The sequence below is a fragment of the Salarias fasciatus genome, chromosome 6, assembly GCF_902148845.1.
Source record: "Salarias fasciatus chromosome 6, fSalaFa1.1, whole genome shotgun sequence".
In the NCBI taxonomy this organism is placed as follows: domain Eukaryota; kingdom Metazoa; phylum Chordata; class Actinopteri; order Blenniiformes; family Blenniidae; genus Salarias; species Salarias fasciatus.
In genome coordinates, this window is record NC_043750.1 from 22,925,961 (window position 1) to 22,953,810 (window position 27,850).

Sequence of the window (27,850 nt, forward strand, 5' to 3'; positions counted from 1 at the left end):
CCATGGGACAACCTGTCCAGTCCAACACAGCAATGGCAAACATTTGACAAGTTCAAGGTAAATGAAAACACACAGACATGCCATTAAAATATTTTATTGATAAACATACAGTTGCTATAAAAGACACAGACTGAGCTCTATTCCTCTGAGAAATGAAGATGCTGTCAGCTGTCTAGATGGAGGTGCAGCGGAGAGGAAAAGTTTATTCTTGAGAGGCAACACTTGTAATAGACACAGACAGGGAAAAGTTTCAGGATATGTGAATTACGATCAGTTTGATGGGAAATTACCAGGGAAGCAGCAAATAACTTTGTCTCATTGGTTTAGTTCAGTGGAAGAAGCTGAAGAACAGCCGGTGATTGGGGGAAGCTGATCCATTTAATTCGCTTTTTTGCTGGTATGGAACTGTGCTTCAAGTCGAATCACACACGCATGCACGCACGCACGCACGCACGCACGCACGCACGCACGCACACACACACACACACACACACACACACACACACACACACACACACACACACACACACACACACACACACACACAATGTGCTGAGACCCAGAGGTCACTGTGAGTGTGAAATCCTCCTGCACGTAACAGTACGCTCCCCCTCACATTCGTTACATAAGGCACTGACTGATGCAGTTTTGGAGAAGAAACAATGGCTAAAACATCCTATAGGGAAAATATTTAAAATCCAAACAATTATTATGTAAAAACATGCACTCTTATTCCTGTAAAACATTGTTTGAGGAAAAAACCTTTTGTAAGTTAGCAGGCGCCACAAAAAAATAAAATAAGCAAGATGATGTACAACATATGGGAAGATATCATTTCACCTTGGAGAAAATAAGTCACTATCCATCTGAGCAATACTCACAATAACTTATATATGCTCTTTTTTTCATGCAAAACTGTAAACACAAAAACCCAAAATGAAAGAGAAGGTATGAGTAAGGCATTGTAATGGTCAAGCTACTTCAGGTAATCCAACCCGACCCTCTTTGCATCACATGATCAGTGCAGAAGCAGGAGTTAATGAGTCAAAACAAGGAAATTAATGTGTTAAAAATATTGTTTAGCTTTGTAGCATATTTAGTTAGAGAGAACAGACCCTTGTTTAAGCATATTGTATAGATGTGCAAAGCCCTAAACATACATAGTTGTTTTTTATTACATCCATGCTACACATATAAAAAGATGTGTATACATGTGAACAGTTTACAGAGTACATCAATAGTACTGTATGTGCATGTTGTTGTGCTGCTCAGTTCACAAACTCCAGTTTCTCAGTTTTGAACATCCACTGCAGCTGTTTGTGCATTTCAAGAAAATAGACGACATCATTCCAAAGTTTCCAGGACTTTTCCAGAAAGTGATGAATCGAGGTTCAAGAATAGTTTTCTGCCCAGTCACTGACGGTCATGACAGTGACGATCCAGAGATAAAATAAGGTCATCATAGAGTGGTGGGCTGGCCTCTGCCTGCAACAAACACATGCGCTTGGCTCATTAATCTCAGAACTGATGTAACTGGAAGATGCTAAAGTGTATGCAGAGATCATTTTAGGCATGTTTTGCTGAGGGATAAAGTTGACAAAATACCCTTGAAGAAAATGATTATTTTAGTAAATAAGTAAGCTAAAATGTGTCAAGTGGGATTGTACTTATGAAGCAGAACTCCTGTAGCTGAAAAAAGTGAAAACTGTGCAAAACTGAAGACAAAAGTCACCCCAATTTAGCTTCTTTTCCTCTAAAGAATCTGCTGAATCACAATTCCTATGCCAAATCGTATCCAGATAAGCATCAGGAAGAGCACAACCATAATCAGGAGGACTGTTTGTTTGGACAGGTGTAAACTCTGTCAAACTTTAACTTTAGAAGACCAACAGTCTCAGTGTCAATTGATAAACAATCATGTTTAAATGCAATGAAATAACTAAAGGGCTGGGATATTCAACTATGTGGAGATGCACAGCCTTAAAGAATCTTGTTTGTTTAATTTTTTATTGTTTTAATACGGTACATATGGTACTTTTTCGAAGGTATCTCTACATTTTTGTCTATTATCTATCCTAGTAGTTAAGGTAGAATTTCTGCTCAGTTTGTGCTCAGTGTGTGCTCAGTGTGTGTGTGTGTGTGTGTGTGTGTGTGTGTGTGTGTGTGTGTGTGTGTGTGTGTGTGTGTGTGCGTGCGTGCGTTTTCTCACCACGGGATGCAATGTAACACTCATGACAGCTCAGCAGTCCGTTGCGGATCCTGACGTCCGTCCCTGCAGTAGCATCACCCAGCTGCCCGTGACAAACTCCACACTGCAGCAAGCAAAACCAGACAGAGATAAATAATATACATCAAAATGCTGCACAGAATCCTTAACTGTTGTATTCAATTTACTTGTTAGCTTGCATATCATCACAGTTTTTTTTAATATTTGAGTGCTGGAGCAGTGTTCACTCTTTTGGCAACTAACTTTACTATTTAGTGATTGCCGACACAGGGACTGTATGAAGGACCAGAATAGTTGTTGTTGTACAGCAGCTGTCCTCTGTCCTGAACATTTGCAAAAAGTGCAGGTTCTTAAATCTGACACACTGTTTAAATTTAACATCTTTACAGTATAACCCAGTTCACTTGTACTGCAACTAAAATGTTTTTATCACTTGTTTCTGGTGAAAAATGTGTGTCCTTGCACATTGGCAAGCTGTTTTACATAAAACATGAAAACATAACAGCTGATTGTTGAATCTGAGCACAAACAAAACAGTTCCTAATTTGATACACATTGTTGGATAATCCTTTTTACCAGACAAACACACATGCAGAAAACTGACACATAACACCCTCTGAGGTTCCTGAAAATTTTAGTAATGGTACAAAATTAATGACTTTTTAATACCATTGTGCATCATTTTGGGGGTGTTTTTGTATTGCCACCACCTAGATAATGATGAAGACATTGTACCTTGTATTAATATTATGTAGGAAATTAAAAAAATACCTTGAAGCATTGTATGTGGAAAAACAGCCCCAGCGTATCAATAATCATCGCCGCCCCTTTTCCCAGCGGCTGGGAACAACCGGAGCAGAGCCGCTTCCCACTAACACACCTACAGAGACAAAGAGGAAAACAGGCAGTTAGTTAGACTTTGAGCTGGTGATCGTCTTTGCTTCATTAACGTCTGATATCCTCTGACTCGATCCCTCCTTCGTGCTGGGATCATTACCTGCTGGGTGAGGGCGGCTGAGGCGTCGAGGGAGACGACTGCTGTTTATTCGTTACAATATCGTGTGATCCAGATCTGTGGAGGAAGGACGGAAACACGAAAAAAAGCAGATGTGTATTTATAAATGGACGATTTCCATATTTCTAGTTTATTGGTGGTTCCGTGGCAGTCCTATTTGATTTGCACTTCACATGCCCGAACCTTTTAACATTCGGCCCCTGGTTCTGCTGGGTGTTGCGGTCCAGAGAGGCTGTTTTCCACAGCTCCTGCTTCTTTGAAGGTTCCCCATCACATGCAGAATCTACATAAATAAAATATGAGACCATTTTTACTTCCTGAAGAATGACTGAGTGAGCCGTGCACACACGTGGTCACCTCCTGCATATCAGAGAGCGGTTCTTCAAGCTTCATGCTCACCCTGGAAAAAATGGAGCTTGGATGCATGCTGGTCTTCACCACTTGTGGAGATTTTTTGCCCGTTGCTTAACGGGGGAACAGTTTTTCCTGCTGTGGTGTTGTTTTCTGGAGGTGGAGAAGTCGTTACTGGCTGCTGGTTCAATAAGCCGGTGGGATTAAGGGGCGTGACAGTCTCCTCCAAAATCCGTCTTTCCTGGAAAATTAGGATATAGGGAGACAAAAAAAAAAAAAAAAAAAAAAAAATGAAAATGTTAGACACACAAAATGAGGAAAAAGTGTGTTTTATTCAAAGATTCATATTTAATTCACCTCTTCATTGTGTTTCCTTTCCTCCTCCTCTACCTCCAGCTGGGCTTTCTCCCACTCCTTCTTCAGCTTCTCCTGTTCTTTCTCGTATTGCTCCTGCAGAGAGGCAGCTCTTGCTTTAAAAAGTGTACTAACAACAACACGTACACACAGGCAGTACACGTACAAAACACAGTGCAGCGTGTGGTGAACATTCATGGAGCCATGCACGTTCGCAGCATCACACACCACCGTACCTGTAGGCGGCGCTCCTGCTCCTGCTGCCACCTTTCCAAGCGTTTACGCTCCTCATTGGGGTCCCAGACCCAGTGATTAACACGTTTAGCCAAGTTCAACATGGGGGTCTCAATCTAACCAGACCCACCCCACAACCAGACACACATAGACACATATATACGGAGCAAAAGGACAGAAAGAGAGGAAAGGTGAGAAGGACAAGTCTGACTACAGCGACCACTGGAGACGAAGGGTCAGGACAGGATCAAATATACGAACGCAGGAGGAACGGGAAGAGCAAGCTGGAGTTGAAGAGGAATACTCACAGTCACACTGCTCTCCTCCAGTCCTTCTGTGAAGCACAACAACATATAATTAGATGAAAATACAGGAAATGCAGATGAATCAGTGATGTAACTGGTGGTAGATTTAAAGACTCAGCTCTCACACTGCACATGGCTTTGGTCACTTCTGGCTAAATCATATGTCAGACCTAATTCATATTCTCCTCCTTGCTTTTCTTCCACATTCTCTCTATATGTCTTGATAATAACTGTTGTCTGTTTGTCTGAGGTTTACCTGTGACGGTGGGAGAATAGTCCTGACTACTGACGGGTGATGCCGCTGGCTGCGCAGTTTTTTCCTCCGTTGACTTTCCAAACAAAAAACCAGCACCGATCTGAAGGTTGAATATTTCAATGCAAGAATAAGAATAAGAATTTCAACAAGTCGTGCAGGCATCTCAGTCAGTGAATTAATAAAAGGTTAACAGCAAACAAAATCCAGGGGATAAACCACCCATCCGTCTCCGTTCTATATTACTTTATGTGTCCTAGTGGTGCAGGATGCAGGAGTCAAGCTGTGGGAGAAAACAGGGTCCAGTCTGAGCACCTCTCCAGTCCCTCACAGGACCAAGTCACACACACTCATGTTCAGTCGAGAGTCTGACTGACCGCAGCCTGCCTCGTCTTGTTATGTAAATGAACCTTCTGCTAAACGTAATTTCAATAATCATTTACATGAACACAAACTAGAGGCTCGCCGGAGTTTCCCGAAAGAGACTCAGCAGAGTGGGCTGTGCTGTGTAATTTCTTTAAAACTGGGTTTTAAAGTCTTGTGACTCAACAGAGAGTATACACACATATATAGCTGGAGGTCGTACCTGTCCGTTGCTTTGGACGTCCAGGTGAAGCGGCTCCACATGAGTCTGAGTGAGTTCAGTCACTATGGTGGTTGTTGTGATGCAGTTCCGGCCTCCGAGCAGGGAGCTGATGGTGGAGCCTGAGGATGGGGCGGGTTTCTCCATCTGTGGAGGCGGCGGCCGCTCCTCTGCCGTCCCTGCAGGACTTTCTGCAACCGCCTCTGGCGGACGTTCGTCCTCTGTTTGTTTGGAGGAAACTTCTTTGGTGTCCTGCAGCGACTGGCTCAGGGACGTGGGTGGAGTTGAAACGGGTAACTCCTCAGTCGTCTCTCCGTTCACCCGCACCAGCCCGTCCATCTGAGGGGACACAACCTGCACAGTTAACATCCACAACACAGCTTTAATGAATGGTCTCTTACAGACTGTGAAGTCACCATACATAACATTAACTACAATTGATCGCACATTGTAATCTATTATCTTATTTTATTTTTGTATCCACTCCTGAGGTAAATTTACTGTCTGAATAGATTAAGAAACACCCGGGTATAAATAAGTCAAATCAATTATTTATCCACAATGTGCTCACCTTCGCTTCTTATAAATTCAAACGTTATAATTGCGTGTCAATAACTTGATGGGTCTGTTCCTCGCTGCTGTCTCGATGTAGCTTCCTGTCAGATCTCTGACGGTGAAACTGGAAGTTTGTGATGTCTGCCTCCTGTACCCATCAAGTCTCAAGCTTGTGGATTGGTTTTATGTATGAAGTCTAAGTTTATTCATTAAAAACATTCTCTAACAACCTAAAACAGGTAAATAAAATGGAGCTATCCATAAACTGAGATATCTCTGTTTTCACATTTCATACTTCTCAGATGGGCAGAGTGAGGCTCTTACCTTGATGGGTTTGTGACTGGCGGCCGTGCTCTTGGGCTGGCAGTAGGGTTTGGCTGCCAGCAGGGGGACGGGCCTGGAGGTCACGGATGAAGGGGAGGGGAGTGTGTGTGCAGGCGGCGTGGGGGTCGTCCGGGTCTCGGCCTGAGTGTGTTTGGTCTGAAGCTGTGCGTCGTCTGTAATCAGCTCTTTCTGATGTGTGCTGGGAAAGTCTGTCTGCTGAGTCTGCGGCTCACTGAGCTGCAGAGACTGAGGTGGCACGTTCTGGGAGTTTGTGACTGCTGAGATGGGACTGTTTGGTGTCGGAGGGATGAAGGAGTTGACGTGTGAAATCTCTTTATTATCTGTTGTGTCCATCTTCTCAGGTTTGGCGCCCTCCTGGTCTGGACTAACAGCTGATTCTGACGTGTGATGAAGGTCTGCCGTCTCACAGTTAATGACAGGAGATGTGACTTTGTGCTCCTGGACCACCGGACTCAGGTCCTGTTTGGGTTTTGAGGTGGATCTGGGCAGCTTCAGGCTGTCCAGTGTTGCATCGCTGATGGTGAAGCGGAGGGCATAACGCTGCAAAACCAAGGCAGCCTCCTCTGGAGTCGCTGCATTTCTGTAGGCTTCACACAGCTCTGCTTCTCTACGCTCCCTAGAAAAGAGGATTTTTGTCCAGATACATTTAAAATAAGTAGCATTTTTTTAAGCTGAAAGGCTTAATAAATCAATGATATACTTGATTTGTGTTGATAATCCCATCCTTACTTTTCCTCCACGATCTCTTTGTAGGTCTTGATGCTTTTCCTCTTCTCTTCCTCCTTCATTCTTTTCTCTATTCTTTTCCTCTCCTCTTCTTTTTTGATCAACTCCTGTGACGCGCTTCTGCGCCGATTCTTCCAGCGAGCCAAATCCTGTCAGAAGTTCACATCATTAATTCAAGATTTATTTCAAATCAACATGACACCGATGAGCTGGAAATAACACGTTCACTCATGTTTTTAAACTGAGCTATGTCTTGATTGAGTTTGATATGAAAGGTTTCTTACATCCTGCCAGTGGTCCTCTTCTTCCTTGAAGCTGTTGTACTGCTCGTGCATGCGCTCATATCGCGACTGGCTCAGCGGCGGTAGGTGACCCACCTCGTCCTCATTCAGGATGTCGCTCATACTCACACTCCTGCAGAGGACAATCACAGAAAAGGTTAGAATGCAACGCTGAGAAATCAGCAATTTCAACACTGGAAAAACAACAAATTCAGTTAGTTCTTTAATTTGGACTCCCCGAAATAAAACAAAACTGCAAAATGAAAAAAATGCAATTAAAATAATCATTAAAAAAACTTTTACAATATAATTTCAAACATAGCAGGACATAAACAGCCAGCAACAGTTCGATCAGTTCCACCTCTTTATTTTTCTGAGTGTGACAACTTTGCATATTACACATAACTACGTTAGTATTCTGGACCAATGGACTATTCACGTTCACCCAGCATCAGCTGGAACTGGCCCAGACCCTCGAATCTTAAATGATTTAACCAGGTACAGAGGATGGATTGATGGATGCGTTTGTGTTGCGTACATGCTGTCCCAAGACTTTACGTTGTTTCCTGTGTGAACGGAGTTCAAACTGATTAAACAACCGAACCAAAGTTTCTTTTAGGCAAGGCAAGCAGATGGACGCAGCCTGGCAAGCTGGTGTTTATTAGCACTATTAAATAAAACAGAAATATAGTATGAAAAACAAAACCATGAGCAAAAGATAACAAAAAAGTAAAGAATGATTAAAGGCATATCAAGGCGCAGCGATGAAAACAAAGACAGCATGACTGTACTGCTGTATACAGTGATATATTTGCATTGTGCTGTTGAAATGCCACGTGCACGGCCTGTAGACGCTGTTAACATGCAGAGGTTCATCCAGATTCACATGAAAGACTTACTCAGTGTCCTCAGACAAAAAAGCAACTCGCCGGCTCATCCTAAAACAACAACAGAACGGAGTGAACGAGAGGGAAGAGTAGGCGACTGTAATATGGCAACAGGGAGCTCTGTAGGAGTCGTAATGAAACATTTCATATCCATTTCACGAAAGAAATAAACGATGTGCTGAACGGCTGTAGAACTCATCAGGTCGTCACAACTGAGAAACAACGCAGGCAAAAGGAGTTTGATCAACATCTCACATCATGGGAGGCAGTTCGTCGTGCTCCAGCCAGACGGGCCTCTTTCCTGCGTTTTCATTTACATCCTTTTTCCTTTCTTTCACCTCATCTTTCTCTTCCTTTCTCTGATCTTTCACATCTGCCCCCACCGTACAGAAGGAGGCAGAAGGAGAGCAGGGTGGAGGGTTGAGAGAGGAAGAAGGCAGAGGTTCAGTGGCATCAGGGATTCTCATGACGGGCTTTTCTCGCTCTTCCTCCTTCACTTCCTCCTGCTTCGCTCTCGGCTCTCCACGCGTCGGGCTAAGCGGGGCTTTGGGGGGCAGGGATGGAGGCTCTGCTGTCACCTTGACATGGCTGCTGAAACATCGATCCAGTGACAAGGCCTTGATTAACACGCTCAAAAGCTCAAAGAGGAACTCAAATCTGGGACACAGAGGACTGCAGCTCATCAGTTCTGAGTTTGCTTGTTTTTTTAACTTCTAACTTGCTGCAAAAACACTGCAAAACAAGCTTAAAGAATTCATACACCCAAATCAAAGAACAAATCTTCTACAGGTACCTTTGTAAATGGTAAATGGCAAATGGACTACACTTATATAGCGCTTTTTCATCTGCATTAGCAGAGACCAAAGCACTGTACACTGCAATATCACATTCACCCATTCACACCATACTGGGTGAGCTCATGCACATGGTTTTAGCCATTCACTGCAATAAACATTTATTTTGAGCCATGCTTCTTTTCATTTGAGGCCATTTTATGAGTGCATTTGGTATAAAAAGTCCCGGGGGAAACATACATCTATGAAAATGCTAACCGTGCAATATGTTCACTTGTAACTGTGCGTGTGTGATTTGATACTGAGGAGGTTTTCCAATTACAATGAATAATTTACAAATACGTAAGAGCATGAAAAATTGGAAAAGTAAGATCACCAAACACTACAAGTTGATCAAACGTGTAGCCCTAAACTGGCCCGTAATATTGTCCAATCAGGACCACAGGCTGATTTGTTGGAGGGACTGAGGAGGTGAGTGAAGAGAGCAAGAGCTGGAGAGCGTAGTGGGAGCTGGCAGCGAGGCAGCCTCGTTGTTTTTTGTTCCAGCATGGTTACAGCCAACAGTAGCCATTTACTTTAATGAAACACCAGTTTGCAAACTAATTACTGGTCTTTTCCAGCACATCCCAGTGGAGGCTAGAATACTGCAGAAACTCAGTGTCCTGATGAGCTTTAAGCTTTAGTCTGGTTGGATTTTGGATTTGACTTCTTTCAGGTTGTTCAACATATCGTTAGTTTTAGGTGCACTGAATATTAATATTTTCAGAACTCCTGGGCTAAAATGAGACCGGTGTAATAAGATGTGAGTCATTTTAAAACCCTAAGCCAAACTGCAGCTCAAACTCGGGGAGATTCTTGTTTCAGACTGCTTCCAAATAGGAAACCAGGACTATTCAGCTGAGTAGCCTAGAATCTTGTATTTAGTGCAGCTGCCTCCATGCAAAACATGCAAAAATGTGAATCTTATCTTCAGGCATTTCAGAATGTGTGGAGAATATTTATTCTGGATTTTCCTAAGAAATTTTATACAGCACAAAATTAAACAGAAAACATACAAAGCCGTCATTGAATTCCAGATCCATTCAGTTTTGATCTCTGGGTGTAATTTGGGTGAACCAGCACTTAAAATACATTGAAAACAGCTGAAAATTCAAGATTCAACCTGAACCAATCAACCAAAGCCATTCCAAATGAAGCCAACATCAAATGTTACTAGTATAATAAAAATACCAGTTTAGTCCAAATGAGACACTGCAGAAATGCAAAAACAGCACTGAATCTGTGCTGACTAGAAACGCACATCAGGCATCCGGCTGCAGGTGAACAGACATGCCAACATAAAACCAAACATCAAAACGCTTCAAGTCAGGATCAGGATCGACATGACGTCTTGTTAGTCTGAGATAAACCCACAGAAACCTTCATCTTTGCTTAGTTTGATGCAGTAGTCGATCCACACCACCACAGCCTCATCCCCACACGGAAAATACCTTTCATTGCTCATCTTTTCTGCGAGTTTAGGTCTGTTGTGAAGCGGCTTCATCGGAGACACTGGGCTGATGGAATATTTTACTGATCCGGGAACAGGAAGGAACTGATTCGCTCTGGGCGCACTGGCTTTCTGGGACAGTCTGGCCCTCCGAGCCATCATATCGTCCTTCTCCAGGTCAGGCACAGGCTCGTTCTCACCATACTCATCCTCATTTTCACTGTAATCAGGGTCGCTGTGAGTCGTTCCTCGGATCACTGTCGTCTGAAGCTGCTGCTGCTGCTGCTGAGGTGTTTCCATGGAAAATCGAGGTTGCTGCTGCTGATCCCGTCTGCAGCACAAAGTTCTTTCATTGAGTTAACCAAACAAAAAGCTGGACGGCGCAAACACCAGCAAGACTGTTAGTTGCTCTGCACACCGTGAGAAAGAGTCAACATCTGATCTCGGCCCACCTGATGTCCACTTTCTTGCTCTTGTCTGCCTGCACTTCCTTTTTGTAGCACGGAGGAGCGTCTGTGACCACGTCGCCCCGCTGGGAGGCGGGCAGAGGCAGGAAACGGTTGTAAGTCACTGTGGCCGTGTTTTGTTTATGGAAAACTCCAGTTCTCCTGGCCATCATGTCGTCTTTCTGGAGATCTGGGATTCTCTCCTCGTCCTCCTCCTCTTCCTCCTCTGTCCTCTGCACATACTGAGCCAGGCGAGCATCTATCTCAGCGGGGGTGGGTGTGGCCTCGGGGGTCCACGGAGGGGCAGTTTGGCTTGTGTCAGCTCCATCTACCTGGCTGTTAGAGTGTATTATGAAGCTCAATGTACATCTGCAAAGATGGATCATCTTTCTGCATATTCCTGACTACTGCGGCAAATTCCAAGCATGAACATGCATGAAAACAGGCCAGCAGAACGACTGAATCCAGACTGCAGTGGGAAACGTTTTCAAAAATGGTGTTCATGTGTTCAAGTAAAGCACACAAAAGCAGCACTTCTCAAAAAAAAAGCCTGTTTTAAATCTTCAAGAACAAGATTTAAACAAAGATCACTGAGGTCCAAAAATAATGAAGTGTGGTCAGCTCTGCTCAAATAGTAATTTTCAAGGCCAAACACTAAATATCAGAGCCTTTCAACACCTGACTAATCAGTAGAGAAATAAGTTAACAGAGTCAGAAAGGCTGTATGTAAGCTGTGGGTTCACAGCTGAAATAATTCCAAAATGAGATCACTATTAACTTAATTTTTACACACATTTCAACATACATTTTGTGATGAAGGTTCAATATGGTGTGCTGGTCATTTTTGTTGCTGCGTATCATAAACCTGATCTAAAATTGGGTCATGTTTATTTTTTTTACCTTTGCACATTTATCTCAATTCAGATAAATCTGCTAGAGGCCAGTTATCAAAGTCATGAATCAGCTACCAAGCAGATTGATCAGATGGAGATAAATCTCTGCACTCTTTACATGCAACTGCAACTGCAACTGCGCTGTCGATTAAAACAACAAGCAAATCAGAGGAGCTTTGAAACTGCCTTATATGCGAATTTAAAATGTCTTTGAGTGAAAAAGAATTTTCAAAATAACATAAACAAGCAGTTCAATTCAGCAATTTATGACTTAATGCAGCAGAAAGGGAAGTGTTGTTCCTCAGCACAGGCCATACGAATGCAGGCAGGATTTGAGCCAGTGGAGCCTAAATGATCTTGTACTTGGCCTCGTCCGTACCTGCCTTCCCGCTCTGAAAGCTGGGAGCCCAGGCCAATGGTAGGCATGGCTACAGTTGCCTTGGAAAGGAGCCGTCTAAGCAACTTTGTCTCCTCCCCTTCACTCGACATGACTGCCTCTACCGGGTGCTCGATCTCAGTCACGCCCCCAAAGGTCACTACTCTGCCGTGACCCCGTCCAGCCTTTGCTGATCCGCTGAAAGGCCTCCCATAACTTTTCTCCCGACAAGCCTGACACACGGGGGCCGGGCTAGCCTCACTGTACATACAGTCTCACAGATGAAGACAGGTCCACGGACAAAACACGCCATTCACAAACGTACAGGACGACGACAGCCAGTGAAAGAGCAGGGGGGGGGGGAAAGAAATGGTGAGCAACTACTGACAGGATCAGGAAGGCACGAGAAGGATGAGGTGGAAATGTTGAATCAGGCAGGAAGTGTGGATGAACAAGAAAAAAAAGCACAAAGTAAGGGGTTTTGTAATTGAATTGCTTGAACACACATGTACGCTCTTGCACACACACACACGCAATCTATCTGTTTTAGGTAGCCACATTTTTCCTGCTCGCTGCTGCTCCTCGGGGAAGACAAAAAACTCTTTATCCCGTCTAATGACTTCAGCGTGGAGAGAAAGACAAAGGCGGAGCGGAGCTGCTGCCAGCCAACAGTCGCCTCTTTTTTTGGGTACGTGCACAGATTCTCACACACCGGCCAGTTCTCTGTCCTGTTTCAAAGCCTGTCAAAGAGGGCTGGAGAGCACTGAAGTGCACAATAATGAGGAGGATAGACGAGCAGATGAGAACTCGGGCAGCAGCAGAAAAAAAGAAACTAATGTTTCAAGAAAAGTATTTCTCATTACAAAGCAGGTATATGTTTGACAGATATCCAGTAGACTAATGACCTAAAGTTTGAGTTCTTAATTATTATCAGTATTTAATGTGTAATGGAAAATTGAATTTTGAGTTCCAAAACCTTAAAAAGATATCCTCCTATTGAATATAGCCAGCGATAGCACAGATTCTGACGTTGTTTACCTTCATTGAGATTTAAAAACCGTTTGAAATGAGTGACGTAAAATGAGCTTTGTCTGGAAAGCTGCAGAGCGCTTTGTGAACAGACTCAGGTCGTTCATGGCTTCTAGTTGTGCAACTCTATGTTTCTCTGAATCTCAATGGAACTAATGAAAGCCAAAGCTGGCATGACACTCAGAGCTAAAAATATACTCAGAAATGGGGGAATACATCATGTTGACATAAAGAAAGGTATTCTCTTTTGGTAGTTTATTTACAGCATCGTTTGTTATTGTTTGTTGCACGAAAAGGTCAATACAACTCTCGCCTCTTGCCTATTGAGATTAACCCGTTTATATTTGGTCTGCACAAACAGTTTGCTTGATTTCATTTGTTGGGAACTAAATCTGTGTATTAATTTGCAAAAACCTGAAATGCATTAACAAAATTACATAGTAGTTAACACTCTTGCCTTATGGATAGAGTAGATTAGCATAGATTAACATAATCTATTATCATAGATTAGCATAATCATAATTGTTCTGTACCAAAATAATGTTTCTGCCAGTAACCGCCTAAACTATGTGGATGTGGCGTTGCTTTTTTTTGCTAGTGTCCTGTCATTATACTAGCTTTTATTTTTGTAAACTCTGCTGTAGATACTTGTGAATCTCCTTTTAGCTCAACAACAGCTATAAAAATTGCAAATGTTGTATTTGTCACATTTATGACAAATATTACAGGGTTTTTAAAGAGTCTGAAACAGAAGGAATTAAGATATCAGACATTATTCGAAAAGAGGAATTTAATCCCTCGCTTACTAAACTGATTGCATAATAGAAATTTGCATTAAATCTAGTGAGTCTAGTGGGCTGTGAGCAGATTAACGACCCTCATATGCCTGCAATTATAAGCTTAAGGCTGAAGGCAAATACTCAAACACACCCATACACACACTCTCAACTGCTGCTCAGATTGTCATCTATAAAGCAAACAGCCGACACACAACTTCCGCTGGTGGTGATGTACGGTGTGTGTGCTGAATTGAAAGAGTGTTTGCTGGGCACCTTGGTTCTGTCATCTTCAGCCTCTCCCACTTCTGCATATCTGCCTGGCTTATGGGCGGGGAGACAAAGTTTGCGGGACCGTCCCTGTGAGGGAGGGGCCTGCTCTGACCCCGCCTGTGAGCCAGGTCGTCCTTCTGCTTATTAGGCACCGCCTTCATCTTTCCTTCTTCTCCCTCTTCCTCTTCATCGTCCTCTTCCTCACGGCGAGAGGGAGAGTTTAGGAAGGGATTGTCTCTGCGGGTAATGATGTCGGGGACTGCGGCCTTCTCACTGTTCAACAGCCGACATCGCGGCGGCATCACAAATCGCCCACACACACCACGGGCCGAACCACAGGGGACAACGACACCCACAGAGGGAAAGAGCAGGAGAACAAGAGCGAGAATTTAGGAGGAAGTCCGAGCGATGTGAGGAAAAAGACGTCTCCACACACGCTAACCTGGTCTCCTTCTCTTGAGCGTGCTGTGAGGCCCGCCTGATGCCCTCCCAGCGCTCACGGTCTCTGGTGGTACACGCAGGAGGAGGAACAAACTGATGCGCCTTGGGAGCGACGGGGCCACGACAGGCCCGTCTGGACGCCAGGTCATCTTTCCGGACATCTGGAAGTTTCCGTGCCTCCGCTTCCTCCTCCCCGTCGGAGGGGGAATCCCACGCCGATTTATTGGCGCTCAGAAAGTCGTTGTCGCGGCGAAGAATGATGTTTGGGGACGGTGACCGCACTTCCTTTTCCTCCACTGCGGGAGGGCTGAGGTTGGAGCAAGGTCATTTCAGAGATGATTGAACAGTCCATTGTGCCTTATTTTGAGCAGAAATTGATAACGTGCACATTTTCATCCACATGCATCCAAAAGCATGTTTTGCAAATCCCATTGGTTAGTCGGAGTTTACTGTCAGATTGAGGAACGTTTCATGGTTTTTAGTTATTCCTCCAAAGCAGGAGTCCGGTCAGGTGGCATTCCCATTCACTGAAACCTCCATAAAAACGCCAAGTGTCTCTTCCAAACACGCCAGCAACAAGTAGTTTCTCAACAAGTTAGTGTACCGTCACACTAGCATCATCACGGACACACAGCTCTTCTGCAAACAATTCCCAGCAGCAAACCAGAAACACACCCCAAGCACAAATACCTTAATACCTTTTTGTTAGTGGACGCAAACAAAACCGTTTCGCTGCTCGTGCATCCTGACCTGCTGTAGCGAACTGCAGCAGGAAGAACTTTAATTCCTGCCTTTTCCAACTTCTTCAGCTTTCTTTGCTCCGCCGCGTCTTGAGTGACGGTCTCCTCTTCTTCTTTAATGCTCTCCTCATTGTTGTCAGGGGCCCAAGTCACAGTTTTGGGAGTTTTGTGGGGTTGTCCAGGTTTTTTGCTTCGCTCTGAAGCTGCTTGCGGGTGACTGAGGAATAGTTGGTTACGGTAGGGAAAGGTAAAGTTTTGAGGAACTCTGTGTATCATTGAATTCATGTTTGTGTTTCCACCTCTTTGCTCAATTCTTATTTTTTTTCTGCAGCACAACACAACTTCTCTTGTACGTACAAATGATTTAAATGTTTTTGTATTTACCTCCGCTGCTCCACCTCCTCTGTGTGAGGTTTTCGCCGTGGAGCTGGGACGTAGGAGCTGGCGTTGGTCCGGTTAGGAAGGAACTGGTTAAAGGGGACGGAGCTCCTTGATTCACTGCTGGCAGTGCGCCTGGCCAACATGTCGTCCTTCCGCACATCTGGCTTCCTGCTGGGGGCGTCGGCCTCCGAGTCGCTGCCTCGCCCTGAGCGACAAAGAGCGATGAAGCTTAATGAAAACATGACCAATGAAGGTCAGAAGCTCATTTTAAATTACTCGCTGTGCCATAACTCCAACAAACCGCCGCAGACGTAGTGAACTTAATTACACCTGACACTAACATGCAGAATGCATCTTGGACAGCGGCTCTGAGCTTGAGGGCCAGGAACTCCTTGACATGAGGTGTCAGATTTCACAGAGGAGGCTCAAAAGGCTTTGCCTACCACGACCATAGCAAGACACTTTCCAACGGAAGAATCAGTGAAGTCCACAAGCTTTGGCTTCACTGTGTTTGCTACATTTAAATGCGGTCCATATGTAAAACTACAGTCTTTATGGCGAAAAATAGCCTGTTGCAATAGTTTCCTGTCCAACCAATGGGGAAACTGAACTACCTCACATTTTGTTCAGAGGACAGCTGACTGTTTTCTTTGTGACCTGCAGGGAATGTAGAGAATGGTGCTATTCCTGGCTGCAGGACAGTGTTTTTCTTGTCACCCTGTTACACAAATATTACATCGTCAACATAAAAAACACAAACAGGATCCTTATGATAGCCCCAATCACACACATGCGTGCATGCACATGCGCGCGCGCACACACACACACACACACACACACACACACACACACACACACACACACACACACACACACACACACAAACGTAGAAGAGATATTCAGCTGTTGTCCACAACCACACTGACCAGTCATATTATACCTCGGTCTGAACACCAACATATCAGAGAACAGTATTAATTCTATTTATGGACAACTGGTTTTGGAATTAATTTAATAGCAGGAACACTTTGTACCTCCTAGAACAACAGTGGCGGTATTACCATGTTTGTTCCAGAGCTAATTAGGTCTGTATTGCATAAAGGTTGGAGGAGACTAACAATCTGACACTTTATGAGAACGGACCATCACTGTTTCCTCGATTCACAACGTCAGGTGAGGGGCTGTGCTGAGAGCGGGAGCCAAAAGAATCCAGACTACAAAAGAAAACAGAGGAAATAAAATACCAATATTCAGGTTAGAGTCAGATGCAAATCTGAAATTTGCACCAACACTTGTATTGAAGCTCTTACGAGCCGTGTTCTATACATTTCTGAGTGCACGCATCAAAAGATGTCCCTCACCTGTCCAGGGAGTTGTCTCGAGTGTGTCGCGGTGGAGAGAGGGACTCGCTCCTCTCTGAGTCCCAGCAGTCGTAGCCGCTGTCCCTGACACTGCGCTTCTGTGAACTGTCCCCGCCTTCCTCGCTCTCCTGCACACACAGGAACACAGGTTCAAACACAGAGACCTTCAGAGGACGTACTGGGGTGCCTCATTGTTCACACAAAAACACAATAAAGAGCACGTTTTTGGGGGACTTCCAGCTGAGGCGAGATTAATCCTATAAATGTGTATCCTGTTTAGAGAAGATGAGTTGTAACATGAGCAAGTGTTTGTCTCCTGTTACTCTTTTACACCCCAACAAAGACAGGAAACAAAGTAAACCATCCCCCACCTCATCCAGACCACTATCTGTCTCATCTATCAGCCTCCCACTCCTCCTGCTCTGCACTCCTGTTATCATACCTGCTCTCCACCAGCGTGGCCCTACTCACCCACTCCTGCCGGTTTGCAGTTGGATTAAATTTATCCTGTTTCTCAGGCTTTAGGCATGATGCACACAGCCAAGTTACACTGCGTTTCACTGACTAATAATAGTATATTGTGAACTCCTGTATTGCAACACAGTGCAAGAGCAACAAAGCTTGTCTCCTGCATAGAGAACAGGTGGTGTTCTTAGTCTTTTCTTGGTCTTAAAATCCCCGCTGAAGCTTTGAAGCTTTTAAAACAGAGGGGACAGCAAAGTTTGAGCTTGGTACTTTAATATTGAAAGGTGGTATTGAAGTACACACTGCTGTAGAAAAAGTGGTAGCAACACTGTTTTATATGAAGGGATTGTTACTTTCAGCAGATCTCACTCTTTAGTTATTCATAGAGTCAAGTTCGAGCCTCCTGCAACATGATTTATTACAGAGAGTCAGTTTGTAGCAATACAGAGGTATAAATATAAGGTATTTTAGGATTTATGTTGTATATAAAGTTAGATATTTTCTTCCTTTCAATTTCTATTATTATTGTTGTTAAGATCTGCACTGTTCTTATTCTTATTTGCACATTTCATAACTTTTTTGCACCCTTCTGTATGTTCTACGGGCCTCTGTAACTGTAAATTTCTACGTGGTGAAATAAATAATGTCTATTCTATTCTAGTCTAACATGCAACTCATCAAAGTCTGTGTCTAGCACCTGGCCGCAAATGTAATGCATGAGTGCCATTGCCAGCCAAAATGAAAAAATATTATTTGAGCCAGTTAAAAGTCAAAGGGAGTGAGTGTGAGTTTGGATTTAATATTTTAAAGAGATTTATTTAATGCGTAAAACATGTTCTGCCCATGCAGTAGCTTTAGAAAGTGAATAAGGAGAAGGAGCCTACATCAAACAATCTTTTTATGTTGGACTGGTCACGCATTTTTTTGAGTTAGTTTTTGTTTCTTGTAGACATTTGCTTGGATAATCAATGAATGTTAATGAAAGGAATAAATATACTCTGCCGCCACTGGCGCTGAGATGTAATAGAGGTGGAACAACATCAATCGCGCCCCCCCACCCCCCACCCCCCAGTCCACACCTGTGCTATTCATGCAGAAAGCTAGAAGAGTAATGAGTCGATGGATCCACTCACCACCTTCATTTGAGCGAGAAGCCCTTCAAACTCCTTGAGGTTTAGAGTCGGGCCGCTGTAGGAGGCACAGCCGGAGGCAGCTTTTCCCAGCCAGAACACTGTATTCAGCACCTGAAAGCCACAGAGACAAGGTTTACTAAATAATTATTCAACACTTCATTTAGTTCATTATAAAAAAAAAAAACACACACACACACACACATACACACAGTGGGGCAAAATAAACTCACATTTTTTAGCTTGCGGTTGCAGTCGGAATCCCTAAAGAGAAGAGAAGAAGGCGTTATGATGCGATTCTATGCATACAGCAATAAAAAGCCACACACACCTCAACAAATTCACACGTTTGGACTCATTTACCTGAGGTTGGCTCGTATGGAAGTATCTTGCAGGTCCCCTGGATCAAACAGCTGCGAGCCCTTCAGGCCCAACTCCTCGCAGCCTCGCAGGAAGACTGAAAGGTTGTCCTGAAGAAAACAGGAGTCAACTCATCACTTGGATGAACACTGAGGTTTGTGGAGCCGAATGTCACAGTGGAGAGTGTCCTCTTACCAGCCCGGCGATGGGGGTGGGCAGTCTGTTGATCTTCTTGACTAGCCCTGGTTTGATTACACTCAGCAGCCTGTGAGGAGGAGGGAGAAGCAGGGATTGATGGGAGTTTATGAGCTACCACGCACAACATACACTGAAAATGAAGCAACGCTTACTCGCATAACAGGATGCCGTTTTCCAACGCACTGCGGAAGTCTTTGTCTCCAAAGCTTTTTCCAGTGACTGCCTATGTAAGGAGGACAGGAAGAGACAGATGTGAAGGATGTGGCAAACATCTGGACTATTAACATACTGCCTGGCTTTTAATAGCTTTGTCTATAGAACACAAGAGAAAAATGTAAAATCACACTTCGTAGATATTATGGAATATTTTGCTTCAGTGAAATCACTTACAGCTGTTTGTACCCCTCTATTTATTGTCCTCTGAAAACATTCAAAATAATGTTACAATACTATGCTTGGAAAATTACAGTGGCATGATTTGATATGATTTGCCAATTAAACTCACAATTCTGAATATCTCTATAAGTTCTTTTGCGGCTCCAACGTCTAACATGCGAGAATTTTGACTTGCATCTGAGTTAGTAATTTCCCAAATTTAATATCTTGGATATTTTGTCCTTTTCTACTGGATTAAACAACACGTGTCCACTCCACTCAGTGTTTTTCTTTCATCAGTGGTTGAAGTCCATTTAAGTAGCCTTTCTATCACGAAATTTCCTATGTTGAGGTTCTAGAAATGTGCCTCTGTGCTCTGACCAGGGATCCTACAGCGCTCCACTCCACCCATCCCCCAACAATTTGCTTCAGTCGGAACCAAATTAGAGTGACACCGGGTCAGAGAGAAACTGCACCGTGTCCTCAATTAATTTCATACAAAATGTGTCCGCATGTCACACTGATAACCTCAAACCTCTGAACTGCACTCCAATTTGGAAGATATCCTGCGCAGGCAGGAGAGGATGAGAGACAGGAAACTCAGGGCAATACAATGCCATAACACACACACACACAGGGCTCACCAACACACACACACACACTTACAGCTTTTTAGAACTGTTGTGTAACCGCTGACCATAGATGAATGGAAAGGGAGAGTAGTTTGACCAACGCCGTTTCGTCTAATCCAGATTAGTAAAGATTACAGTTAGCACCCAGACTGTTAACTGCAGACACACACGCCCTTTGATTCTGCTGCTCATATGTACGCTGCCTTCGCAAACAGACACACTGAAAACAATCTGAACGCACACACACACACACACACACACACACACACACACAAAATCAGTGCATCTCAAGATGAAAAAAATACATAGTTTTTGGTTACATAAGTCATGTGCAGATGTTTCCCATTGGCACACTCTTCTTTTTCTTGTCTTTCATTAGTGTGTTTCTCTCTTACAAACACATACAAAGTTTGGACATCTATCTGTGCGAGGTCTGCGTTAGTACACTCCTTGCAATATTAATATTTTCCAAAATTAGGCAAAGTGCATGTATCCACTGCATCTATACCAACATTCATTTATTTTCAACCTAACAGATCTCGACCAACTGAAAGTAAAGATTTCACTCCAAAGACCCAAAACTCAAGCTGTTTCTCTTCCAAGGCCCCTGAAACATTTACAGCAGGGCCATGCATAATTTACTCACAGAGGACAGTACTGTACCGAGGTAAGACCGGGACTACTGTTTGTGTTTTGTGTAGGTAGTGTGTATGGAGGAGGGAGCACACAGACAGTGGGCACAGAGTGGAGGTGGTTAACGATTGGGTACGCTGCTGAAACCGAAATGTGGCAATTACAACACAGTGACTCCGACTCTGCTGAGAGAATTCACCATTTTCAAACAGATTTTCATTTTTTTTTTGAAGGTTGAGGGAAAAAAAAGATTGCCCTGAGTGTGTGTTAGTAGGACAGACGGGGTGTTCAAGGCAGACAAAAAAGCCAAGCTGAAAGCCTTGGGGGTATTTCAGTGCCAGTAATGGTAATTTGACCCTCCTGAGCTCATTCTCAGTGCTCATGCCGGATTGCTCTGCTCGGCCGGGGTGAATGGCAGCAGCAGCTACCATCGAAAACCCGAGGTGGAAGAGTGTGTGTGTGTGCATGTAGGACAGTGCTTGAGAAGCACACGAAACCCAAAGAGCACTTTTTTTGAACAAATACGCAGTACATCATTGTGGCAAAACTATAACAAACACATGAGCTTTAACCTATTCAGTGACAGAGAACCAGCATCTTTCAAGACTGTATAAAGTTGATCATGAGATTGTTGGGAAGTGCTTAATTAATCCAATTTCCTTCTAGCTTTATTCAACTGGTGTGGTGAGACACTCGGCTGACGAGAGTACATCCTGGACAGATCACCAGTAAACCAGAGGGAACACACAGACACATAATTATACACTCTCACACCTACAGACAGTTTCCAGACACTAGTTAATCTCAAACACATGTTTTTGGACTGTGGGAGGAAACTGGAGAACCCCAAGAAAAACCCACACACATGAAGAACGTGCAAACTCCAAACAGTAAAGTCCTCAAGCCAAGTCAGCTTTGAAGCAAGGACATTCTCAAAGATCAACTCTAAAAACTCTGGCAAAGCCAAATGTCTTTTTTAAGGAGTTATCACAAGAGTTGGCACTTAATTTTCATAACTGATCCACATTAAAAAAAAAAAAACACCATTAGTTGAACTCAATTTTGCTCAGAAAAAATAGTAATATATCTCCATTAAAAAATAACAGTTTTGAAAATGCTGTGTGTGCACCCTGGGCCATACCATCCCTCGGTTTTTGTTATGGGGAATCAAGAAGTCTGTTGGTTTAAAAAAAGTCTCCAGGGCATAAGAAAAAAATGTCACATCACATCAGTTACAGTCAGAAGAAATTAAACTTTATATTAATGATCTTACATGACACCAAAATCCAGAGTCAAGCATGAACATGATCGTTGACACTAACATCTGGAGATGGGATTAATAGTCCTTCATAGAGAGGATGATTCTCCCCTCCCTCCATCATCCAGAGGCTTAGTTCTCTGGTTGTGATGAAGAGCAAGAGGAAAAATTACATTTTTGCAAAACTCTTTGAAAACGAGAGATTGAAATTCAAAATTTTGGTTTCAGAATCTTCAGTGAGTCTCATATTTTAGAATTTTGCATTTCAGGTTCAAAATGATGCAATAAGCTCAGAGAGACAGATGCTTAGATGGTTTGTAGTTACATAAACATGAGTCTGGTTATAATATTATAATGCTCTTTAAGGTCAGGAAGCATACAAAGTAGACAACGAACAGGAAAAAAACAAACAAAGATATAAAGGCAAAGACAGAGAGCTCCCATCATAATCCAGATGAACTGTGGATTAATCTGGATGAGATTAATTACCCAGAGTGAGCCAACACTAGACAGAAATAGACTCCTCGATTTATATCATTTCAGTACATCACAGACTTTTTAAAGGGCGTCTACATTTAACACACTAAGTGTTTTTCCATTAATTACAGAGACAGTGGGAGGCCGCATCCATCCTACTGATGCCACAACAGTTTCTTAACCTCATTCTGACATAAACAGTGTTGTGGTTTCCTTCGTTGGTTCGACTAAACATCTTCTGCTCCTGGTCAGAATAACATGACATAGGATTGATGCATTCACCTCTAAAATAAACAATTTCTTTTCTTTCATGAATCAGTATTGTCTTAGCTCTGGCACTTCTTGCAGCAGCATTCTTTTGGAATGATTTTGGCCTTAAATCTACAGTGATACACTGTTACAGAATTGTTGCTGCACTTCAGTTAGTCATTTTCATCCATCCATCCTTCTTCTATACTGGCTTCATGTCACTTGGAGAGCTGGAGCGGATCACCAGTACACAGGAAGGCACAAAGATACACAATTACCATCAATCCAGAGTTATCTGTCAACCTGGCAACGTTGTCTTAGTTTCAAGTTGTCTATTTTGAAAGAGTTTTGACCACACCACTGTGCCATTTATTGGGAAAGACTGATATTCTGAGGATTTTTGACACAGTCAGTCGTATCTTATCTCCCGCCCGGGGGCACATTCAGCTAAGTCTTGACCTTGAGTATGTGAGACGAGAGGGATTTGAGTCTATGTTGCAAGTCCACAAGCTGCTGAGTTGCTGCTGTAAAAAGGGAGCGGCTGATTGGAATATCTCTTTATGCTACAGCTGAAAACATACTTGATGATACACAGAGATACATTTGTTTATTTTAGGATCCTTTAAAATGTACATGCTTCACAGAGGATGACACTGAGGATTCACTTTGCGCCTCATAGTGTGTATCTTCACTCGAAAACATAACTGGAGCATGAAATGCATTTCAACCAAAAGCAAAGTCCATGCCATCATTCATTCAGCGTTGGTTGCGTGGAAATTTAGTGAGTCCCTGTTCTCACACTGGCTGTCTCGTGCCGACACAGCTGTCTGTCTGAGACTACTGGATTTAATCTGCTGAGGACATCTGCCACATCTGGCACATCCGCGCACGCTTTACTCGCTCACACGCATTTGTCTTTCCACCCTCAGTCCTGTAATGTCCTCTACTTCAGAGACGGCAGACATGAGCTGATGTCTCTGAAGTCTGTGTTTTCACCTGCGTAGGTTGGAAGTTCATTGTCCTGTCAGACAGTTCAAAGCACCTTGGACAGAGTTCATCAGCTCCACAGGAGTCTAATCCTGCCCTGTCTCGTCTATAAACAGGCAGGGAGCTTTTTTGTCGGTGCCAGTCCAGTTTCCTGCTTGGGTCATCCGGTGATATATAGCCTACTGCTCTACTGCCCCCCTAGAAACAGCGACACCTGAGAGCCCGTCTGTGTTATGTTCCCATAGCGACTGCTGTCACACAACCGGGGCGTGTTCAAGGAGCGTGCGCGGCCGCGAGCTGTATCATGCATAGCTGATTGGCATGCGTGAGTGTGCATACACTTTGCATACTTGACAAACGCACACACACAAACACACACACACACGCGCGCGCGCGCACACACTGAAAATGCTTTCCGGAGCGCAGGGCAGCTAACCCTGCATCGTCTCCACCTGTGAGAGCATATAAATACACCTCTAGAAATAGGGTCAGTCTGACCTGCCTGAAAATAACTGGAGAATTAGAAGGCAGGAAGAAGACAAAGTGAGAGGAACACCAAACAAAGACACGATGAGGGAGATTAAGATTAAAGGCCAGCATTAACCGAGACTAAACTGTTTTCACTAGTGAAGTACAGGCTTGTTCATCATGCTGAGTTAAAAGGTGCCACGCAGTTCACATCGAGAACCAGGACTGAACAATGTGGACTGTAGTAACTAGATAAACAAATGAATACATTTGATGGGTTAAAAAAAATAAATTCATTAATTTCTTACATTGATGGTGAATTTTATGAAGCAAAGATACTGGATAATATTTGGTTTACTGAAAAAATATGTCACTTTGCATGTTAAAAGCATACATCTGTTACACTTCAATATCACATGAAAAATTTAGGTTTGGGATAAAATAACTGGGAAATAAGTTACCAGATGTTACTCATTCATCACTTTAATTCACCCTCATCAAAACAGTTGATATGACATAAACCTGCAGTCCTTTATTTTCAGTAATTATGGTCCTCTATACTGTACTCAGTTTATATCCATTTTGAAGCTACTTAGAGCTATTATATATGTGGCTTTCCATCCATCCAATACACTTTCACGCCCACATGATCCAGACAATGGTTACAGTGGGCTGAATCATATCATAGCAAACACAGGTAAAGAAGCACGATACGCTGAAGAGGTAAACAGTCTGTCCTATCGGGCCATATCTGCAGATCCAGATCCAAATGTAGCTCATTTTAGACTTTTTAGTCTTGTGCTGTAAAAAGATTATGTATTTCCTGTATCAGTCTATCAATAATGGTTTGAAGAAAGCATAAAAGAATTGTGTTCTCATCTGTAAAGATGTATTGTAAATCTAAGTTTATATAAGCCGTCAAAGTAATATAAGATGATGTGTGGGTGGGGAGTGGGAGATGACTGATGTACTTCTGAGGATCATAAGCAATCATAGTCGGTGGAAGTCATTTTAGAGAGCAGAGAACTAGTAGAGAACACCAGTAATATAAGTGATATTATGAGAGTGTTTAACTTTCTATGCTGGTGATTATTATGCAACCCTTCTGACTAACCCGCTGAACACAGGAGAGGTTCTGACACCCACATGAGTGACTACATTACTAAACTGAATATTTTAAAGACGCATACTCTCTGGTTAATCTTGGATTGCATTCCAGTCTCTGTAAGCACTAATTTAAGGCCTGAGTGCACATTGTTAGCACTGTCACCACACAGCGACCAGGTTCATGGGGGGAATGCTGTGTGATGTTTGTGTTCTGATTGAAAACAGGAAATGGACTTGAATTATATAGCGTAGTTCAGCTTCAGAAGTCAATGCCTCATTTTGTCACCCTTTACAATCCTCGTCAAACGTTGTGGAGAGACAAGAAACACACATAGACACACACACGCCAGTGGTGACAGCTTGGATAAACTTGGGGTTCACTGTCTTCCCCAGAGAAACTCTGGCACCTGAACAAGTGAAGATGGCAACCGGACCACCACTTCTGAGATTAGAAGATGACCAGCTGAGTCGCACTGTGTGAGCATGGGGTGTTTTCTGGCTATTCTTGCTTTCCCTCACAATTAAAAGACATGCTAGTTAGATTTAGGGGCTCTAAATTGGCATAGTTGTGATATGGAATTGTGACAGTCTGTCTTTGTTATCAGCCTGTCTGAGGAGCATCTCGTCTTTCACCTTAGGGTGAGGGTTAGGGTTTTATACTGACGTAAAGAGAGGTCACACAGTGGTATAATGGTTGGCAATCTCACTTCAGCTGAAGGCTTGGATCCTTCCTGTGGAGTTTGTGTGGTTTAATTGCAGGGTTAGTGGTTGATTGGTGATTCCGGCAGAACTGAATGTGATTGTCTAATTGTGTGTGGTTCCCTGTAATGGACCTGTGGTTAGCAAGGATGGACTGATGAATGTTAAATTTCACCAAGTACAAAGTATAAAAATAAAGTGGCACTGCCTTGTGGTTTGCAGTCTTATTCATCCATGTTTTCCTTCATCTTCTCGACCACTGTTTGTTGTAAGCTGCCAGTACAATCAGTGGGAGTCCTGTGAAAACACAGTCATCCTCTACGGTGTGATTCTAAAGCCAGATCTTTCAAACACAGCTAAATTATTTTTGTACCACAGGCCTTTTGCATCCTCGGAGTGGGGATTTTGTTGGTAGGTACTTGGGCTAAAAGCAGGGACAGTATGAAACAAATAAAACAAAAATAGGTCATAACGCAGCTCCACGGGCAAATCATGATTCACCGCTCAGGCTTATGCGGAGGGAGAGGCGTTTTCTGGATGATGGCGGTGGTGCTGGGATGATAATCTCATCCGATGCGATCAAATGTTGGTACAGTGTGGCATCTCATCTCGTGCGTGAACGCTGGCCCGGTTTCATAACCATGGCAACCGGAATCCCCTCGCGCCTGAATGGAGGGGGCGTTCCTGCTCCCAGTCCATCCAAACAAACACACACCGTTAACTTATTTTTCTAACATGGATCCAAGGTCTCTCCTCCCTGCCACCGTCTGCCAGGCTGAGGTGGAAACTTTCACACGCGCACGGCTGTGACTGACCGCACGCAGCGGGGCCGTCTGTCCCGCACGGTAACCCGACACCGCAGAGTCACCCCCAACAGGTGACGATGCACCGGAGCTGCTGCTGCCGCTGCTGCGGGGATGTGTATTTATATCCCCGGGATCAGCGTGTAGCGGGGTGACCCATTTCTGTCCCCGGGGTGCAGAGGCAGCAGGCCCCGCAGAGGATCGGGACGGACGGCCGCTTACCTCGATCCATTTCTGCGCCTCCAGGCAGGCCGGTTCGGGATGGTGGTGCTGCTGCTCCGGCTGCTCCGGCTCCCCTCGACTTGCTGCGGGGCTGGCCATGTCCCGGCGGGCCCTGCGTGTGCGCCGCAAACACCACAAAGTGGGTCGGTGCTGATGCGGAGAAATGTGATGGAGCTCCCCGCAGATGTCCTCTGCTGCTCCGCTCCCGGTGCTCCGTGTCTCTACTGTCCCGCGGCTCCACGCTCGGTCCCGTGCGGTGCGGTGCGGTGCGGTGCGTGGCCCTGTCGTCGCCGGGCTCTGACTGTCCCTCTCTCTGTGGCACGGATATGGAGAACGAGCCCCTTTCCCTGGCGCTAAAAATACCAATTCTTGTTCGCCGGACTGCGTGAGGCTGACGCCGCTAGTCCTCTGTCGCCACTGCTGCCGCGCATTTCAGGAGACGTGAACGCGCAGGCAGGAATCTCTGCGGGGGAGGTCGAGAGACACAGAGAGAGAGCGAGAGAGAGAGCGAGATGCGCCCTCTTGATTTGATTCAGAGCATGCATTGGCCAGCTCCACTCATGGTTACTTAAGACTCTCAGGGCCCCCAGGCGAGATACAGGGGCCATCATTATGTTTCATAGAGCTGAGAACAATGAAATTAAACCACAGGCACTGGGGGTTTTCTCATTC

General features: G+C 44.0%; 1 protein-coding gene across 7 annotated transcripts; it reads right to left on the minus strand.

Annotated features, from left to right (window-relative positions):
- Nucleotides 1-66: 66 nt before the first annotated feature.
- Nucleotides 67-27,490, minus strand: LOC115389743 (LIM and calponin homology domains-containing protein 1-like). Of its 7 annotated transcripts, none has more exons than XM_030093291.1 (24): nt 27,179-27,490; nt 19,421-19,491; nt 19,266-19,335; nt 19,074-19,180; nt 18,944-18,974; nt 18,714-18,824; nt 17,116-17,243; nt 16,898-16,968; nt 15,758-15,959; nt 8,129-8,167; nt 7,233-7,362; nt 6,952-7,097; nt 6,202-6,838; nt 5,326-5,676; nt 4,743-4,842; nt 4,490-4,515; nt 4,184-4,297; nt 3,951-4,043; nt 3,642-3,834; nt 3,426-3,525; nt 3,225-3,299; nt 2,999-3,107; nt 2,210-2,312; nt 67-1,485 (listed from the first exon to the last, which is right to left on the minus strand). In XM_030093291.1, exons 1-24 carry the CDS (start codon nt 27,275-27,277, stop codon nt 1,460-1,462), a joined length of 3,132 nt encoding a protein of 1,043 aa, XP_029949151.1. In that variant the 5' UTR covers nt 27,278-27,490; the 3' UTR covers nt 67-1,459. The 7 variants fall into 7 exon arrangements, with proteins under 7 accessions (XP_029949151.1, XP_029949152.1, XP_029949153.1 ...); XM_030093292.1 differs by having other exon boundaries at nt 5,326-5,661; nt 27,179-27,431; XM_030093293.1 differs by lacking the exon at nt 8,129-8,167.
- Nucleotides 27,491-27,850: the final 360 nt, after the last annotated feature.